Source organism: Rhineura floridana, chromosome 13, assembly GCF_030035675.1.
Source record: "Rhineura floridana isolate rRhiFlo1 chromosome 13, rRhiFlo1.hap2, whole genome shotgun sequence".
Taxonomy (NCBI): Eukaryota; Metazoa; Chordata; class Lepidosauria; order Squamata; family Rhineuridae; genus Rhineura; species Rhineura floridana.
The window spans coordinates 39,588,282-39,607,458 of NC_084492.1; the positions used below are offsets into that span (position 1 = coordinate 39,588,282).

The 19,177-nt window shown below is 44.4% G+C and overlaps 1 protein-coding gene and 1 pseudogene across 2 annotated transcripts in view; both read right to left on the bottom strand.

The window, feature by feature from the left end:
- FANCA (FA complementation group A) overlaps window positions 1-19,177 on the bottom strand; it is a 46,265-nt gene that overhangs the window by 15,750 nt on the left and 11,338 nt on the right. For both annotated transcript variants that reach the window (XM_061594520.1, XM_061594519.1), the window contains exons 11-23: window positions 18,762-18,874; window positions 16,727-16,803; window positions 15,141-15,282; window positions 13,950-14,083; window positions 12,037-12,147; window positions 11,487-11,582; window positions 11,163-11,222; window positions 9,062-9,150; window positions 7,395-7,455; window positions 7,075-7,124; window positions 5,183-5,259; window positions 3,426-3,533; window positions 2,100-2,242 (exon numbers count right to left, since the gene is read on the bottom strand). In XM_061594520.1, coding sequence (XP_061450504.1) covers window positions 2,100-2,242; window positions 3,426-3,533; window positions 5,183-5,259; window positions 7,075-7,124; window positions 7,395-7,455; window positions 9,062-9,150; window positions 11,163-11,222; window positions 11,487-11,582; window positions 12,037-12,147; window positions 13,950-14,083; window positions 15,141-15,282; window positions 16,727-16,803; window positions 18,762-18,874 — 1,261 coding nt within the window. The remainder of the gene's footprint in view (window positions 1-2,099; window positions 2,243-3,425; window positions 3,534-5,182; window positions 5,260-7,074; window positions 7,125-7,394; window positions 7,456-9,061; window positions 9,151-11,162; window positions 11,223-11,486; window positions 11,583-12,036; window positions 12,148-13,949; window positions 14,084-15,140; window positions 15,283-16,726; window positions 16,804-18,761; window positions 18,875-19,177) is intronic.
- LOC133369460 (U2 spliceosomal RNA) lies at window positions 7,120-7,272 on the bottom strand (annotated as a pseudogene).

Below are 19,177 nucleotides of genomic sequence, written 5' to 3' on the forward strand. Positions count from 1 at the left end.
CCCTCATTTTGTCTGACAAGGCCTGATAGCACAACCAATGTGGAGCTGTTGCTCTTCAGTTGGGTGGGATCCTAACATCTGATCTCCAGGAAATGATTCTATTGCAGGGATGTCTCATTTTTCTAGCACTCAGTCTGCAACATATTGTTGCTTGGAAGAATGTGATTCTAGTGGGACTACACTGCAACCAAGAGTTTTTCATAGGCACCTACTGGGCAATATCGATGAGGTCACCAGTTCCATTCTCTTTCCCTCACAAACATGTGACCTGAACACAAGAGTTCTGCCCGCAAAGGCAGAAGTTGCATGACACAGTCATGACAAAGTGTGGACCAGCTCCTTGACAGCACACACCATCCAGCCTTTAAAAGGCGTGCTGGGTAATAACTGCACCTTTCCCCTTTGCCTGTCCAGTTTGTCTGCTCTAGTTTAAAGCGTGCCATTTCTGTTTCTGTTCTGTACCCTATCTAGCACACTGTTAATTTTTATTTCGTGCTAAAGAGCAATTGGCTAAAGAGTGTTTGTACGTTCTTGCAAACAGGAAGCTTACTTCACAGGCTCCAGCCTGGCATGCAAAACCTTGGCCGGAAATGGGTCCCAGAGCCCTAGAAAGATCGCGAGCATAGGAAGCAGGCATATTGGTCTTTAATCTGCTTATTACTAAAAGTAAAAGAGGTGGCAGGTTTTTATGTTAATGCAAGCGACTCAGAAGAATGCTGCAAGCGCATCATCCTACAAAGAGGGATGTTTGCTGGCTGGAGTAGCAACAGCACTTAGATATGGCAAGACACAGTAATCAGAACCAATTATCATAGTCTCCGACACTGTGCTATCCATGAGGGTCCCAAGATTTGGCTCCTGTCCAAGACATAAGAACATCAGACTAAAGGTCCAGCATCCTGTTCTCACAGTGGCCAACAAGATGCCTACAGAAAGCGCATAAGAAGGATGTAAGAGCAGCAGCCACCTTCCCACTTGCGATTCCCAGCAACTGGCCTTCGGAGGCATTACTGCCTCAGATACTGGAGCTATTATATAGCCATAATGTCTGAGAGCCACCAGCCTCATCTATGAATTTGTCTAATCCTCTTTTAAAGTCATCCACGCTGGTGGCCATCCCTGCTTCTTTTGGGAGTGAATTCCATAGTTTATGCTCTGTGGGAAGAAGCGCTTCCTTTTGTCCATTCCTGAATCTCCTGACATTCAACTTCATTAGACGGTCCAATTGGGTTCTAGAATTTGACACATGAAATAAATATTTCTAGGACCCACCTTATTCTCTTATCTATTTATTATTTGATTTATATCCCACTCTTCCTCCCAGCAGGAGCCCAGGGCAGCATTCTCTTGACTGTAATTGTTACAAAAGAACCAGGCCTGAATGGAGGCCTGACTGATATAGGCTCTCAATTCCTTGAGATGCCAATAAGGAATAGAGACAAGACCAGACCACCGTAAATGCTTGCCTTTATTAGAACCTTTGCAAAGGGAGGGCCTCAATCACGTGGCTCTCTCGAACAGTTGACAAGTATCATATTTATAGGCTATTAACGCATCATATTCATAATCTTTAAGGTTTCACAAGCTCAAAGTACATTAGTAATCAAGAATACATGATGCAATGCTTTCCTAAAATTGTTTAATTTTCCACTTCTCTGTTCTCATCTTCAGACTTCCTTTATCCTTGACCTTTGGTCCTACAAGCTAGCAATAGCATCCCTAATTGCTGAAGAAGCAGATAAACAGAAATTCCTGTATTTTGCACAAAGCAAGCATATGTTATATTTCGCATCAATTGATTTTATTTCAGTGACATTTTAATTTTTAACCCATTGTAACATAATTTGTTTTAAACCGATTTTAATATTGTATTTCAAAACTGTTGTACCCACCCTGGGACAGGGTAAAGGGCAGGTAAGAAATCAATCAATCATGAGAGATGGAGAAAGTCTTGTCTCCATCCACCTTCTCCACACCATCAGTCATTTTATACACCTCTATCATGTTTTCCCCCGTACTCATCTTCTTTTCTAAACTAAAAGATACCCCATTATCCACTTTAGCTAGGGATTTTTAGAGGGGACCTCCTCTGTACACACCCCTTGATCCTGCTGTTCAACTTCAGGATTGGAAAGGTTAAGCTTGATCCTAAGACTCAGGGATGCGGCTTCATCCTCATCTTTCACACGACCCAGAACACCCACCAGTTTCTCAGAGACTACAGCAATCTGAGCCGGCACCTCTGCAAAAAAAGAGCAACGTGGCAGAAGAGGCAACAAGGAGGGTAAAAAACACAACAGGTTATAGCCAGCTGCTCAAGTTCCTTAGGAACTGAAAACAACACACAGACCCCTCACACGCAGATTGTTCTGCCACCTGCACAAGCACAGTAGCAGAGGCACATGCGGTGCTGGACTCCAGCAGAAGGAAGGGGGAGCATTCACAAACAATAACATAACAGAAGACTGATGGGAGTTTAAGCTCAACAGTCTAAAGCAGGTTAGGCCAAGTATTTAGTACACTCAAAAGTGGATGATGAACTTTCCTGAGCCTTTTCCAGCCAAGACAAAGCACAGCTTTTGCCAAAGACTAGATGCTGAAAATTAAAGCGAATCGGACAAACTATGTGCACCCTTGGCCTGGGAATTTATTTATTTTATTTATTAATTATATTTCTATACCACCCCATAGCCGAAGCTCTCTGGGCGGTTCACAACATATAATTCCCATCCGTTCCCCCAATGCCCAAGCAAATTACCCATGTCAAGAGGGGACAATATAATATCCTGCAGCAGTCAGGAAGCTGCAGCCACCAGGCCCTCATAGCAGCCTTCCCATCTCCCTGCTGTGGCTGCTTGGAGACCCACAGAGGTTTCCACCACAGCAGTTCTCTTTGCCCCTTTGCCACTTCCTGAGCAGATGGCTTCTACCTGCTGCGATTGCCAAGTCTGGTTTGCTTCACCTTGCCCAACCAGCTCTCCCAGGGAACTGCAGAGTCTCCCCACAAAGATGTCTTTTAATTTTTACTTTTTAGTCCCTTTAGTACCACTCCCATATGTGTGTGTGTGTGTGTGTGTGTATATATGGTATTGTATTGTATTAATTTTAATTTACTCTAATGTTCTTGTGCTTTTTATTGTGTGCAATTTTGTTATGTATGTGTGCAATTTATTGTAAGCCGCCCTGAGTGCCCTATTTTAGGGCAGAATAGAAATATTTTAAATAACAATAAATAAATGCCTCTTACCCCTGCTGAATTATCCCCACATTCACGAGGAAGCATAAAGTTGGGCAATAGTCAGTGAGGCCCATAAACATTACGCGCTTACAACATAGGCTCATATAGTCTGTAAAAGCCGCTTTGCAGTCACATCACTTGCTGTCTTATCCCCAGTTTATTTATTTATTTATTTGCCTTCCCATACCATCGTGTCTGCTTTGGTCTGTAATCAGCAGCCTCAGAGCTTCAAGTTCAGCCTTGAGGAGTTCCAGGGGCTCCTTGAGATGGCTTGTCTCCATTTCTGTTGCTTCATCTATGGAACACAAGTAGCTGCTGCCTTATACCAGGGTCAAGCTATTTTGTACATCTAGCCCAATGTTATCAATTTATTGTATTATTTAAAATATCTTCTAACTGCTCTTCTTCGGAAGATTTCAGTGTGTAAACAGTTCACACAACATATAAATGCAATACAACAACAACAACGGCAGTCTGAAAACAGAAAACTAAGGAACAAAAAATAAAAAGGCAAATCCCAATAAATTCTATTCCAAATGCCTGGGCCAATAGGAAAGCCTCCATCTGATACTCAAGTCTTTCGTTACTGGTAGTGGCTTTCAGGGGCACAGGCAGAAAAAGGTATTTCACATCACTTGCAAGCATATTCCTTTTTTAACTGCAGATGCCTGGGATTGAACTTGGGACCCTCTGTATCCAAAGTGAATGGCTCTCTGCCACTTAGATGTGGTCTCTGCCCCCAGAAAGGGAAGGAAGTACATTTCAGCTCAGCTTGCAATATAAACATTGTCAACTTGAAGCCTCACCAATTTGATGGAGCAACCTCAAAAGAGCATTTGTAAAATGCTTTGTTGTTATGTGCCTTCAAGTCGATTTTGACTTATGGCGACCTTATGAATCAGTGACCTCCAAGAGCATCTGTCGTGAAGCATCCTGTTCAGATCTTGTAAGTTCAGGTCTGTGGCTTCCTTTATGGAATCAATCCATCTCTTGTTTGGCCTTCCTCTTTTTCTGCTCCCTTTCTGTTTTTCCCAGCATTATTGTCTTTTCTAGTGAATCATGTCTTCTCATGATGTGTCCAAAGTATGATAATCTCAGTTTCATCATTTTAGCTTCTAGGTGCTCACAGCGTCACCTCTTTTGGTCTGGGTTAGGCTACTCATCATAGAGAATGGATTAGAATTTGTGCAATTGACCGAATTCATCTCCATATACACATCAATATTTAGCCAATTCAGCACATCACAGTCTCTAGGCTAATTTAGCAGTACAGTTCATTAATCCTGCTTCACTGGCACAAGGCTACATCTAAGAGACAGTGATTGTTTTAGAAATAGCAGGCAATGCAATTCCATCGATATCAAGCCAACTGCATTAAATTAAAGCACAGAAAGAGGCCAAATCATTTTATTCACTTCTGGTACAGAATGACTAGAGCAGCCACTAGGGGCCAGTGTCCCCAGTTTGGAACAAATCTTTTCATTCGGCTGCTGCAAGCTGCCAGACATCCCTGCCCTCTTACTGATTTCTGGCACTCAGGACCCCAAGCAGCCCAGGCCTAAGAACATCATCTCAGGCATCACATTAAGTAGAAAGGTCCACAGCTCTGCAGAAACACCACCAGCAGCAGTTCGTTGTAGGACACATCTGCTCCAGATCATCTTTTGTCGGATTGGCATCAGACAACACAGGAAGCATCTTGCACAGCCCATACTGCAACTTAACTGGCATGGAGTTCAGCAGCAGCACCCCTTCCCTTTACACCAAGGAAAATGCCAGTGCCTCAGCAATGCAATTTCCTATTTCACAACAGAAACCAATCACTAACCTTGGGAAAATGCCAACCTTTTGTATTTCCCCCTTTATATACTTAGGAAAAGGACAACAAAGCAGCAGCGTTTGTTTTATTTCATTCTTCTCAAAAGGCAAATAGATTTTTCTCACCTTGCAAGAGCTTCTCTTTAACAGCTTTGCATTCTTCAATATACCTGGTGAACGTGTTCAGAGGGATTTTGTCAGCCCTGTTTTACAAAAGACAAACATTGTTACACCCACCACTGTTGCCAAGCTCCACTTATCACCATGGCTCGGTTCGCATGTCACATTAAACCATAGTTTTAATACAAACTATGGTTTAACGCCAGTGACTGGTGTGCAAGTGCATGCTGCTCAAAAGAGGGTGCAGTGCTCTTCTTCCACTCCTGCTGGGGGGAAAACAAGCCAGAGTCTTGCTGAGTCCCATTAGCAGCTATGAGTGGTAACCAAGGTTTGTGCTTGGTCCCTCCCACAGTGTTGGGAGGGAAACCAGCCATGAGCCCAGGTTCGGATGACAGGAGAAGCCAGACACTGGCTTATTCCATCTGCAGTGCACAGCAGGAGCTGGGGAGGTGCATCACAGAAACTTTTAAGTAGCATGCACCGGCACACTGCTCGCTCACATTAAACCATAGCTTGTTTAAAACTATGGTTTAATGTGATGTGCAAACCAGGCCTATTTGCTTCTGAAGGAATCCATACTATGTTAAAATATTTCAGTATTTTCTGAGTTGTCCTTTGATTTGTTTGCTTGTTTGCTAAAGCAATTGGAGAGGGATGATAACTCAAGGAAAATACAGGCCTTGCATGCAGTCTCAAGATTCAGTCTCTCAGAGTCATCTCCAGTTAAAAGATTCAGGTAGCAAGCAATGGGAATGACCTTTCTGTGCCTGAAACCCTGGACAGCCACTGCCAGTCAGAGTAGACAATACTGGGCTAGATGGACCTGGGTTTAAGGCAGCTTCACTGAACATTACAACAGCCCTTCCTAGGCAGACAGGAAAAGCGCTGCTAGGGCTGTTAAGAGGAGGAGTTCCTTTAAAACTGGAAGTTTCCTAGAGCTACTACAGCTTTTAAGGGGAGTTGTTCCTTTAAAATTGGAAGTTTCAGCCATATTATTGGCTGACCAAGGAAGCAATAAAATGGGCTGGAGAGACAAACAGGAAGCTTTCAATTAATATTAGAAAGGATCTTTTCCATATAGAACTCACTAGTGAGTAGGCATTATATAGAACAGCGGTGGGAACATGGGCCAGTCCTGGCCTGCCAGGTGGTCCGGTATGGCCAGCGAGGCCATTTTTCACAAACACATCAACCTGTCAATCAGCTAATGTCATCATGACATCAGCTGATGGGCAGGAGGGCAGGTTTCAATTCTGCTTTGGCTGCCCAAACGTGCTTGCAGCCAAAACAGGATTTAGCCCCTCTATACACACAAACTTGGCTTCAAAGTGCGGCATCACCTGTCAGGTGACTGACAGGTGGGCAGCCCCACCCATCTGTCAAGCTTGGCCTATCAAGGGATAGGAAGGTAGCAATCTGGCGCTCTGGCCAGAAAAGGTTGCCCACTCCTGATACAGAAGGACTTTGGCCACAGGAAAGGACATTTCTAGTTAATATACTGCTATATCAAAGTGCTGGGTGGAACCTCTGCTCTAATCCCTCTTCATGCTAGTTACAGAAAAGCAGTGCCCAAGCAGTGCCAAATGGCTCTGACATGGAAGCTGCCAAAGAGATAAAAGTTCATTTTGCACCACATGGGAGTATTTTTGCATACAGAGTTACCAAAAAGAAACCTGGGGGCCAAGAACAGCAGACACCAAGAGGCAGTGAGGTTCATGAGGCATTTAGGAGAGGGGCAGGACTGCTAACACCTCTGGGGGACTCGGCTGCAGGCACAGAAACAGTCATAGCATCACAGGAAGGGGAGACAGAGTAGCCTCAGGTGATCACAGTCTTCTTCAGCATGAAGGCTCTAATATCGGAGAACGATTGTGGGTTTACAAAATCTACTTTCTTACCTCTTGAGGTCATCTATCAAAGCCATGCGGGAGTCAGGTGTTTGAGGAAGCTGCAATTTTTTAAAAAAAGTGTTTTAATGTCAGTTTTGACATTGCTGATTTCAGTGTAGGTGTTTTTACTCTGCAGGTCATTTTGAGAGTGTGCATTTTTTTTATACTACACTACACTTGATCTTAGCCAAAAGGCCGAGAAGCGATGCATTTTTTTTATAGAGAACAGTGGCCTATATGGTTATGAATAAATAAAATAAAATCAATCCAAAAAAAATGTAAAAAATCCCATTTGCCAACCAAATCTGAAGAAAAACAAGGATACTAACCACGCGTGGCACAAGCAAAGCAGGAATAAAACGGGAGGTGTAATAGGACCGCCTGAAAATGCTAAAAGGCAGGACGACAGATGAGGTAGAGATTAACCAGAGCTGAAAGTAACAGTCGAGTTAAATATACTTAGGAAGGCATTAAAGCTACGTTTTTTTAAAAAATCACACAAAAACAAAAGTATATCAATAACACAGAACGTGGATGTATTATAACAACTCTTTGGCTTGATTTGCTAAAGGGGAGTTCTGCCGCAGGAAAGGAGACACAACATGCATAGACACCAAGAAGGAAGAACCTAAGGAGGGCCCCACAGCTGGATCACGCCACAAGGAGCCCATTTAGTCCAGCATCCTGTTCTCACAATGGCCACCTAGCTGCCCCAATTAGAAGCCCACAAGCGAGACCTGAGCGCAACAGCAGCACTCTCCCCGCTTGTGATTCCTTCCCATCAATTCATAAGTTTATTGTCTCTGACAGCAGGGCTGTGGAGTTGGAGTCATGGAGTCGTGAGCAATTTTGGGTGGAGTCAGAGTTGGTAGAAATGTACCAGCTCCAACTTCAAAATAAATTTTGATTGACAATTTTTTAAAAATATAAATTCAAAATGTCAAAGAAGCTTCCCATGAAGTCAGCTGTCGTTGACATTTTACCATAACTCAAGATGGAAAACATTTTGTGTGTCAGTGTATGACACAGGACCCAGATGAAGACAAATGCTGTGATGCCAAGATCAGCGCATATTCGGCAGCGATAAAAATGCTCCTACGAGAGCTTCCAATTTAAAAAGACATTTACAGCGCTTTCCAGGGCTGTGGAGTTGGAAGCAATTTTGGGTGGAGTCAGACAGTAGAAAAATAGAGTCGGTTTGGGGTACCAACTCCACAGCCCTGTCTGACAGCAGAGGTGGAATGGGACAAAAGAGAAAGGCAAGCAACTGTCAGCAGGTCCTCTGGACCCTTGACTGATTCTAGCAAGGGTCTAGGTTCCTAGGTTTGATCCAGAGCTTGGAAAAGTTATTTTTAAACTACAACTCCCATCAGCCCCAGCCAGCATGGCCACTGGGTTGGGCTGATAGGAGTTGTAGTTCAAAAAAGTAACTTTTCCAAGCTCTGGTTTGATCTCGTAAGAACTTAGGAAGATCCTGGCAGTGGCGGCTGCTGCTACTGCTGGGTCAGACCGAGGGGGAGGCATCTAGACCAGTATCACGCATCCCACAGCGGCCATCCAGATGCCCATAAAAAGGACCTGAGCACAGTAGTCCTTTTTACGTCTTCAGGGCATTCACAGGGAGGAGTACCTTCAACCGCTGCCCATGACAGCTTCCTCAAAACAAGCAGTTCCACGATCTGCATGCTGCAGTGCGAGGGGCCTTGAGTGACTGAGTGAAACAAACAAGGACTTGCCCCAGAGGGGGACTGGGGGATGTTTCCAAAAGGACAGCCTTTTTAACTGAAGTAGGGGATCGGCCATTTAGGTGCATTGGCTCTTTTCCTCCTTCCAAGGATCTTTCTGCATGCAGCCTTCAGCTGCGTGCACTGGGCACCTGCAGCTTCATCTGAGTCACACACACACACACACACACACACCGCTCTTTTAAGCCCTTTTCCCCATCTATTGTCCTTGAAACAGAATTTCTTGCTGAGCTGACATGAAAGTACCGTACCTGGCTTCCATCACACTTGTTGGGATCTTTCCAGTGTTTTCAAATATCTGAATGGCCTTTTCAACGTCTTGAAGTGCCTGGCAAGGTGGCTGACGAATGCACACAAAAAAGAAAAGCAGCGGAGGGGGGAGGAAGGACAGGAGAAATGGTTTTTATCTCCGTTTGCACAACCAATCGAGTCTTCCTTGCATGATCTTTTGTGCTTTGTGACCGTCTCAGCCAACCCATGGGAGACATGAATGATTCAGTTGCATAACAAGCATCTGGTGTTGGGGAACTGTGACAGCATAACAAGAGCAGTAGAACATGCTCAAGTGTATCTTCCAAATTTCATATATTTTATGTCTTGGGATTAAAGATGCCTGTCAGGCATGCTTTAAGCTGGATTCCTGCATTGAGCAGGACTCAATGGCCTTATAGACCCCTGCCAAATCTACTACAATTTTATGATTCTGTGCTCTTAAGTGGAAATTAGCCCCTTTGGGGCAGGAGGAACATTAATGCTGTTTTTGGGTCTGGCACAAATGAGTGGCTACAATAAAAACGGGGGGGGGACAACCAGGAAAATCAATTTTGTGACATTCAACAGGGCCCAACAGAGTCATAAGAAGAATGAAAAACAACCTTTCCTTAGTAATATACTGAGAAATTGAAATCAGAACTCCCTGAAAGCAAACACAGCCACAGTCAGCAATGTTTATTCCTCACACTTAATTTTTTTTTTTTTTAAAAAGCAGGGTTTTATACATTTCCACAGTCCATCAACATGTCCCAACATCTTGGATCAGAATATAAACAGAATTGTGGATATAAATGAATATTATAATATTGGTCTGAACTAATCAAACCAGGATGTTACATTCATATCTGCCATGGAAATTAAAACTGGATCCACATATACTTTTCTGCCTGCCTTGTAAATAGGAGCAGAAAAATTACTAGCCTGCAACAGAGTCTCATCCAACTGCCTGCTGTATTTCCACGCTGGGTGCAGATGAAGGATGGCAGCCTGGGGGGGTTCTAGGCTGAACACCAAGGAGGGGCAGAGCACCACCACTCCCTTGCCCACATCCAGGTCCCTCTCACCTATGACCATCAGCAAGTGCTCAAATACAAGGCTGCTGTCACCCACCCTTTTTATCCTGAGCGTGTGCAGTAAAAGCCTTTGCCTCCTTTCAAAGGAAGGCTGTGAGTTCTAAACCATGGGAGGGCCAGGAGAGGTTGTGGCTCCAACACTTTGGAATTCCCTCCCCTTAAATGTTAGACAGGCATCACCTGTGTTATCTTTTCGGCGCCTACTGAAGACATTTCTCTTTCAACAAGCCTTTTAAGTAGAGACCTTATCCCAATCTGCATCTGTGCTGGGATTGCTTTTAAATATGTTTTTAAAATGCTTTTTTGTTAACGAAGTTTTGTCTTAACATGTTTTCTTTTGTTTTTAAGATGTTTCAGAGTGCTTATAGTGTTTTTGTTTGCTGCCCTGGGCTCCTTCTGGCAGGAAGGGTGGGATATAAATTTAATAAAATAATAATAAAAATAAAACTTGGTGCTACACTGGATACAACCCATTGTTTTTTTTACAAAACTGTGGAATGATGGGATATAAATTCTCTAAGTCAAGAAGTTCCCACTTTCCCTTCAACAGAGCCTTTTTACGTCCTCCCTAAGTCCAGTGTCCACATTACAGTGTTAGTGTTATAGTCCAGGTGTAGCCAACATGGTGCCCTTCAGCTGTTCTGAACTCCAACTTCCAACAGTCCCAGCCGGCGTGGCCAATGGCCAGGGATGATGGTGGAAGCTGTAGTCCAGCCACATTTGCAGGCCAGAGTGTTGGCTCTCCCTGTTAATGCCTTGAGATGCATCATGGTAGCAACAGAAAGGTTTAAAAAATGTTGCTATCTCTATTTTGAAAATATTTTTTTTAAAAAAAACAGTAAAATAAGGTGAAACTTGCTATCCACTAATGTAAAGTCATATTGCTAATTTTCTCCCCATGTAACCAATATATTAAGGGAAGATCTGTACTTGAGAGGAGTTACCACGGCAACAAGGCACAGCATTTATCACTAGGAGGCGCTCAGTCTGGGTGGTTCTTGTGTACCTGCACAGCTTCCTTCATGGAAGACAGATCCTCATAGAGACCCATGTCTTCCATTGCAATCTGGAAAGCATTAGAAGAAAAAGGAGCACAGCTGAGGGCATAGTGATGGAAAAGGACAGGGGGCTTTGTGTGAGGCAAGGCTGAGCCCCAGAACTGGTCCCAACAGTTCCAAGGTTTATCTTGTCCAGCCGACCCTGCAGAAACACTGCCAGCATCCCCTGCACATCTACAAGAGAGCAGGCAGACTCCAGGTAGGTGAGTGAGCCCCGGCACCTCCCTCTTAAAGAGACTGGGCCCTAGAAAAGAAAGAAGCCCTTCACTGACCTTGAAATCAGCCAACCGGGTTTTGGCTAGAGTGATGTATTCCAGAAGGAAGGGACGGTATTTGGGGGGCACAAATGGCGGGTGCATAACGTGGACCTAGAGAGGATTCAAAGCAAGGTTACGCCAACAGGCGTGACTCCATTTTCCAGGCAACCTGGCGTTCCAAGACACGCTTGTGAAGCAGTTCTCCGAGTTGTTAAGCAAAAGCAGACGACGCACAGCCACCATAGTGGGAAGAACTGATCAGTGGCAAAGAGACAGTTGTCTTTCTCCCTGCTGTGGACTCAGGATGCCCCTAGTGGTTTTGCACATTCCCTTCCACGGTATGGGCTACTGAGAACAAGAGGTGAATGTCTGTAGCAGGAACAGCACTTCCAGGACTTACAAGAAGCAAGATTTATTGTATAGACATTGCACAGTATGCTGCATTTTTTATGCAAATGGCCTAAGCAAGAAAGCTTAGACCGTTTCACACTTCCTAGAGGTTCAAGCAGTGTTTAGGGGGGAAAGTAAACTGTAGCAGAGTGGCACAATCATAACAATTTCTCACCTTCAAGTATTGCGGGGCCTCAAAGGGCACCAACTCTGACAGGAACTTGAAGAGGAAGACCAAGGCCTTCTTACTGCTATAGTGGAAGCCACTGGCGCTCCCAAAGGCAACCTGGAAAAAGGCAGCAATGCACTGAAGATAGTTATACTATGTGCGTACCTAAGACAATAGAATTTGCTCCCATAAGATGCAGTGATGGTCACCAACTTGGACAGCTTCAGGAAATTCATGGAGGAAAAGGCTGTCTAATGGCTACATTACCTGTGGGACTAGAGGCAGGTGTGCCACTGAAGACTACCTGCTGAGGGGGTGGGAGACAGCAGGAGAGTGCTACTGGGCTCATGCACTGTGTGGGGACTTCCCAAAAGCATCTGGCTGGCTACTGTAGGAAACAGGATGCTGGACTGGATGGGCATGGAGAACCCCTGCATGGTCCCAGGCTATGGTCTGAAGGCACATGAGGCCAGCTCCCTGCTGAAGCTAAGCAGGGTCAGGTCTGGTCAGTGCCTGGATGGGAGACCGCCTGGGAACCATAAGTAAGCCGCCTTGGGTTTCCCTCATGGAAAGAAAGGCGGGGTAGAAATGTAATAAATAAATAAATAGTTAGGGCCATGAGGCCGTTTTTGCCAAGCCACGCCCACTTGCCCTACAACTGATGTCAGGTGCGGAGGAGGCAAAGATGCCGCTCCCTGCCAAAAACAGGGTTTCCCCGCACAGCTTGACTTCAAGCCCTCCAGGCAAAGGAAAAACACTTCACCTGATGTCACAGTGACACCAGGTGATTGACAGGCAGGTGGCCCTATCCACTTCTCAAAATGGCCTGCTGGGGTTCAGGGAGGTGAGGATCTGGCCCACCAGCTGGAAAAAGTTCCCTAAACGAGAAAGCCCTCTGGACTGATCCAACCAGGCTCATCTTACGTTAAATCTCGTCTGGTCAAACCCTTCCTGCCCTCAGTGGTGATGTGGAACAACCAGGGCTGAGGCCTACTCAGTCTGCAGGATGAGTCTCTTCTCCATCTGGTATGCAATGTTTCAGTTATTACAGCCCAAAAATGGAACTTTCCCTTTTGGCAACAACTTCTCGCCTCATTTGCTTGTGATCCACTATAGCAATGGGTAGGAAACCTGTGGCCCTCTAGGCATTGCTGGATTCTAAATGCAATGTGGCCAAAGATCAGGAGCAAGGGGACAAGAGGTCCCACAACGTCTGGAGGGCCACAGATAAGGGGTCAGAGAATTCCACCAGAAATGGAAACTGCCACTATTCACATGTTCATCAGAGGTCAGAAACAGAAACCACGCAAGTGAATACAAGTGGTATTTGCTACAATTTTTTTGAGTCCACACACTTCACTTAAATGTTATTTTTTATGTTTTTCTTCCAATGAAATTAAGTACTTAATTGAATTAGTTTCAACCAAAGTGGACAGTGAGATGAATGACATAAGTTTTAGCGGAAGCAGACCTGTAGCAGAACGGAAACAGCTGTGATTGTGATGAACATAGGACAGGTCAGAAATCGCTGCCTCACCTCCCTAACCACAGATTCCCCACCTCTGAACTCTTTGAGATTCTTCTCTGCAGTATTGGTCCAACCATTTCCCACCCCAAGGCTGATTTATAATATTTTTGTTTTGAGTTTTCTATTCAGCATTCCCTCTGCCATCTGGATAAATGAAGATGTGCGTGAATAACGATTGCCTGTTCTTCCTTTGCTTATGCAGCTTTGCTCCATTTTGGCTCTAAATCCATCCCAGAACAAGCACAAAGCATCTTCAAGTCCTGGGTTCTGACATAGCAGTGCACTCAGTACAAGAAACCTGTCTATCCTTGTAGAATGCAACATACACACACACAAATCCTTGTAACTTACATAGCAAGTTTCTCAGAAAAACATATCCATTTGCCGTTACCTTAAACCATTTCGAATAAGGCATGAACATCGCAGGACCCTCCAGAGCTGCCTGGCGGACTATTAAGAACGCAGTGACCATGTTTTCCAGATCATAGTTCTCAAAGGCTTTTCTCAACAGATGGTCCAGGAGGTCTAGAAGCACAGCAAGATCTCCAAATTATTATATATCTATGGGGGAACTTGGATGCTTAAAAAACACACACAACAGCAGTCCTGTGCTCAAAGATTAAATCATTGCCAAACAAGACTTTGAATATTACTATATTAAGACTTTTTTATCTTATGAAGACGTTGAAGAAATGGCGACAGACAACTACAAAGACAACACTGGCCCAGTTCACACAGCACAGCACCAAATGTACCAATCTTTCCCCACTGGCCCAAGGTCACACAATAAACTTGAGAGGTGGACTGAATGCAGGTCTTCCTTGTCCTAGCCCAACTCACTAGCCACTGAACATCATCAAAGGTCCTGCGTCACATTTCCCTGCTGGCAGATGTGGTGGGTGTGTATGAGAGAAAGGACCTTTGTAGCTGTGGTGTGCTGCCAATACTGTGGAATAATCACCAGCATCCTCATTGTATGTACGTGTTCAGCTGCCTGGTAAAGACGTGGCTCTCTCAGGGATCCAGTTACTGATTTCTGCTGCTGTTGCTACAATATTTCCCCCCCTGCTGGCTCCTGTTGTATTTATTGCCGTGGTGGTGTTGCTTTTTAATTTGTTTCTTAATTGCTTTGATTTTTCATTTTTACTATTAGCTACTTTGGACTAGTTTTCAGAATGAGCACCAGATAATATATTTTTACTTCAAAAGTGAACAAACATAATAACCTCATAACTATTTCTAGGGTTTTATGGTTTAAACATTATGCAGGCTACGTTTAAGATCTCTAGATATTAATGCTCACACCTAAGCTTGTGTTCCTACCTTCCAAGGGAAAGAGACTTGCCAAAATAATCAAATTCAGACTGGGAACATTTGTAGGACATATATATATGTCCTACAAATGTTAAATAAATAAATAAATAAATTACAGACAGACAGACAGACCAATATTCTTTGTGAATATTTCTAAAATACTGAACAGCCAGCTTTAAGCATCACATTGCATTAGGCATTTTCCCCCGCATGTCCCTCGGTTCTGGCCTTGGGAAACGAGAAGGAGAGTTTTCCAAACTCTACATACCTTTAATCAAGCGTTCTGCTTCGGGATGACAGACCAGCAGAGTGGAAACGCAGGACAGGACATGGTGCCAATTTACTTCACTCGTCTCCAGGACTTGCTGCAAATGACGTATCAGTTCCTCTGCTTTGAACACCAAAAACAGCTAGAAGGGAAGATCAAGGAAGTCCTTTTGGAATCTAAGAAAGTTGGGGCAGAGCACCCAAGAACATTCACATGGGTCCTCACCATCACGTGTAAGTCACTTCTGACCAATTTTGTTAGGGTACGTGTGGTGGGGGGTGAAGAAGAATAGCAAATTTTGCATGTCTGGGATAGATCAACTTTCTTATTCAGTGTTTGGCCTCCAAAGGAAAAGATGTCACCCACCTCACTCACACCCAATTACTGTCATGACAGCACCATGAGAGGCCTTTTGTCAGGCATCAGGCCTGCTCGGACAGGAGAGGGCTGTGCATCGGGGCAGAGCATCTGGTGTGCATGCAGAAGGTCCCAAGTTCCATCTCTGGTATGTTCAGGGAGAGCTTGGAAAAGTTACTTTTTTAAACTACAGCTCCCATCAGCCCCAGCCAGCATGGCCACTGGATTGGGCTGATGGAAGTTGTAGTTCAAAAAAGTAACTTTTCCAAGCTCTGTGTTCAGGGAGGTCTCCTTCCTGAAACTCTGGAGAGCCGCTGCCAGTCACTGCAGACAGTACTGAGCTGGATGGACCATTCAATGGTCTGACTCAGTATAAAGCAGCTTGCTTGAGTTTCAGACCTGGAACCTGAGAGGAGGAGCAGGCAAAGAGGACCCTACACACATCTCAACACTGCCAGTGACTCTGAGAAGCTGTTTGATCCAGGCATCCTTGCCCCAGACTGGATGGCCCCAAAGCAGCTGTCTGGGTTCCTGATCAGTTCCAGACCACCACCCCTCATCTCCCCCCGGGGAGCAGGAGCGATGGTGAGCCAGGGAGAAGCTTCAAAGCTGCCACCAAAGTGCCTGGCCAACTGCACATGAAGCTACTCAGGAGGAAGGGGAAATGCATAGAAGCACTTGCCCAGATCAGGGCCTGGCTGAGAACCAGGAAGGTGTGTAGCCTCCAACTCCAATGTAAATAGAGCTGATTCTTTGCTGAAGAAAGAGCTCTTTAAAAAGCTCCAGCCTTCCTGTCCTGGGGAGTTGGACACCTGTGATGAGAGGTCCAAATGTCTTCCCTTCCTTGCAAGCATGCAAGCAAGCGAAGACTAACACCATGGATATTTCCCCATGCTCTCCTTTTACATCTACTTTTTATAGCCCCTTTTTGTGTTGCAAGCCTCTTGGCACGAACATCATCTTCCTGATGCATTATTTGGCTCCCTGGTCTCCGCTTACAATGCTGCTGGCTATTCTTCAGTGAAAGAGAACAAGCTATTTTACTGTAATTGAAACATGCCATTTCTCAGAAGCCCGGGCTCAGTGCAGATCACGTTCCAGGGAGTGTGACACGAGAGCCGAAAAGCTAGTTCCAGTCATTTTAAGGAACACAAACTTAAGAAAATAACAATAGGGGACGGTGCTAAAATGTTAAGTGTTCCTGTTCAGATCCCACAAGGAAGACATACTTTGCGGAACAGCATGGTGAGCACTGAGCTTGTTCTTGCAAAGCTCCAGTCTCTCTGAAGATTGATGGCGTCAGAAACTGTATTCAGAAAAGATACGGCAGGGGCAGGGGGGAGAGAAAAAAAAATTCACAAAACAGTAAGAGCGCTGCCACAGAAGGATAAAAATATCAGAGTTCCCTTGCTTTTCCCTCACAAAATAGGTCAATTATTTCTAGCAACTCCTCAAACCATTAACCCCAGGACACACACCCCGCTCGCTCGCTCGCTCTCACACAGGCTACTCTCTGAAAAGCTGAGATAATGAGTAAAAAACTGTGAATTCACAATAATGCAGTGTTCATATTTCCGTAGGGCGATGCAGGGCTGCCTTTCAGGAAGGGCATAGCAGAGGATGAGTGAAAAACAAATTCTCTGCATGATGCTTTGAATTAGTAAGACTGCAGGTGACTCCTGGAGTCCAAACATCTTCCAGAGGAGCCAGGAGCGGCGTGGCCTCCCTGTCAGATTAATAGCCAGCAGTTCTACTGGTGGCAGCTGAAGAGTAACATTTACATGAAAAGTAATTGTTCATGCAAGAGTAATGTGTATTTTACTTTTGTCACTCAGTCAGTTAAGAGCTTATTTAGCTGAAAAGTGATTTTAAAAATGCCTACAATATATTTTTACAAGACTAAGAAGCAGGAGTGAGAAACTTCAGTCTTAAGCCATCTGGTTTTCAACTTCCACGAGGGCCCCCATTTCTCCCATATGGCCCCAGCTTCATTTCTTTTGGTCTGGCCTTGAACCATGGGTAGGCCACCTTTTTTCCTGTCAAGGGTAATCTGTCAGGGACTGAATGCTGGCAGTGGGTAGGGCCAGAGCCGAAAGTGTAGGGAGCCAGCCTTCCCCCTCCCCCTGCCCAGTCAATTTGTCAGAGGTCTGAACTGATCACTTGCAGAGGGCTTTTAAAAACAAGCTGAGGGGCACATTAAATTAGGCCAAGGGCCACATGCACCCCAGGTGAGCAGGTTGCTCACCTCTTGCCTTAGGCCTATGTCTGAAAGCCACATGAAACAGGGGTGGCATTGTAAGGACACTGGCAGGATCTGAGTCAAAAGGAGGATCCTCTTCAGTAGCTGCGGATTGCATGGCAGGGAAAGAAAAAACAGACCCTCCAGAAATCTCCCCCCACCCCCACTTAGGCCCTCTTCAGGTATATGAAGGGTTACCCCCAGCCTGATTAACTCCTCTCTCATCCCCTCAGCCCAAAAATCATTCTAAAATCAGTAACATACCAACAAATACACAAACAAGACATATAAAGCACTACAGCATTTCAAAATTAGTTCCAACACACGATGGTGTCCTATGCTAGTCCTACTTGGAGTAGATCTATTGACGTTAGTGGACATGACATCATCAATTTCAGTGGGTCTATTCTGAGTGGACTTAGTTGGATACAACCCATAGTAATATAAGCTTCTGAAACTTATACTGTCAAGTTCTAGAACATTAGGAACTTGTTGTGTGATTATTGGCTTTCCCTATTCCCAGTAAGGTTTGTTACCTTGTACCCCAACATTTGAATAATCATTCTGTTACTGATGGAGCCTCTTTATCTCCCCTCACCCCACCCCAAGTTTGGACTAACAATCATTATGACTGCAGAGAGATGTATAATCATTCCTCTATCCCCTGTTGAAATTAATGATGCAACATGGCAAAACAATCTAGCTCAGAGATCTAACGCTTATAAGTAACCAGTCATATCTTGTATACTGGCCAGTGCTAACTTCAAGTACTCCACAATTTTGGGACATTTCTAACCAATGTGAGTTATGGCCACATAATCAAAATTACAATGTCAGCACAATTGTCATTAACTCCTGGGTAAATGCAGCGTATTCTTAATGAGAGAGAGAGAGAGACCATCTTGCTTTCTTTTAATTTCACACTTAAGTGTTAACTGAAGCACTGAATTCCAAACGCATCTTCAAACAGATGTAGGTATATTTCTGTATAGATGTTTCCCAGTTCCCTTGAGAGGAAGTCCTACCTTTTAGCTGAGGGTTGTAGGTAAGAACCTGGGTCAAGGTGTGACTAATGAATGGCTGCAGAGACTCTGGAGGGACTGTACCTTGGTATGCCGCCACACCAAACACACGGAGCCTATAAATGGAAAGCAAACCTTTACGTCTAAGTGCTCAAGAACAATGACTCATCAGGCATGAATTACTGATAATGGCTCTCATTTTCTCACTAAATCGACATTCACAAGGAAGACTGTCAAAATGTATGTAAATATTTATCATTTATTTTTAACAACATATGCAGAAAAAAATACACAGGATTTTTCTCTTTAAATAGTAAGCTGTTGCACAAAAGCAAAGAATGGAGATAAGGGCTGAGGGATGGAGCTTTGAATGGAGACAGACAATCAGGAAAAGATTTAAATGCATCAACTTCCAGGAA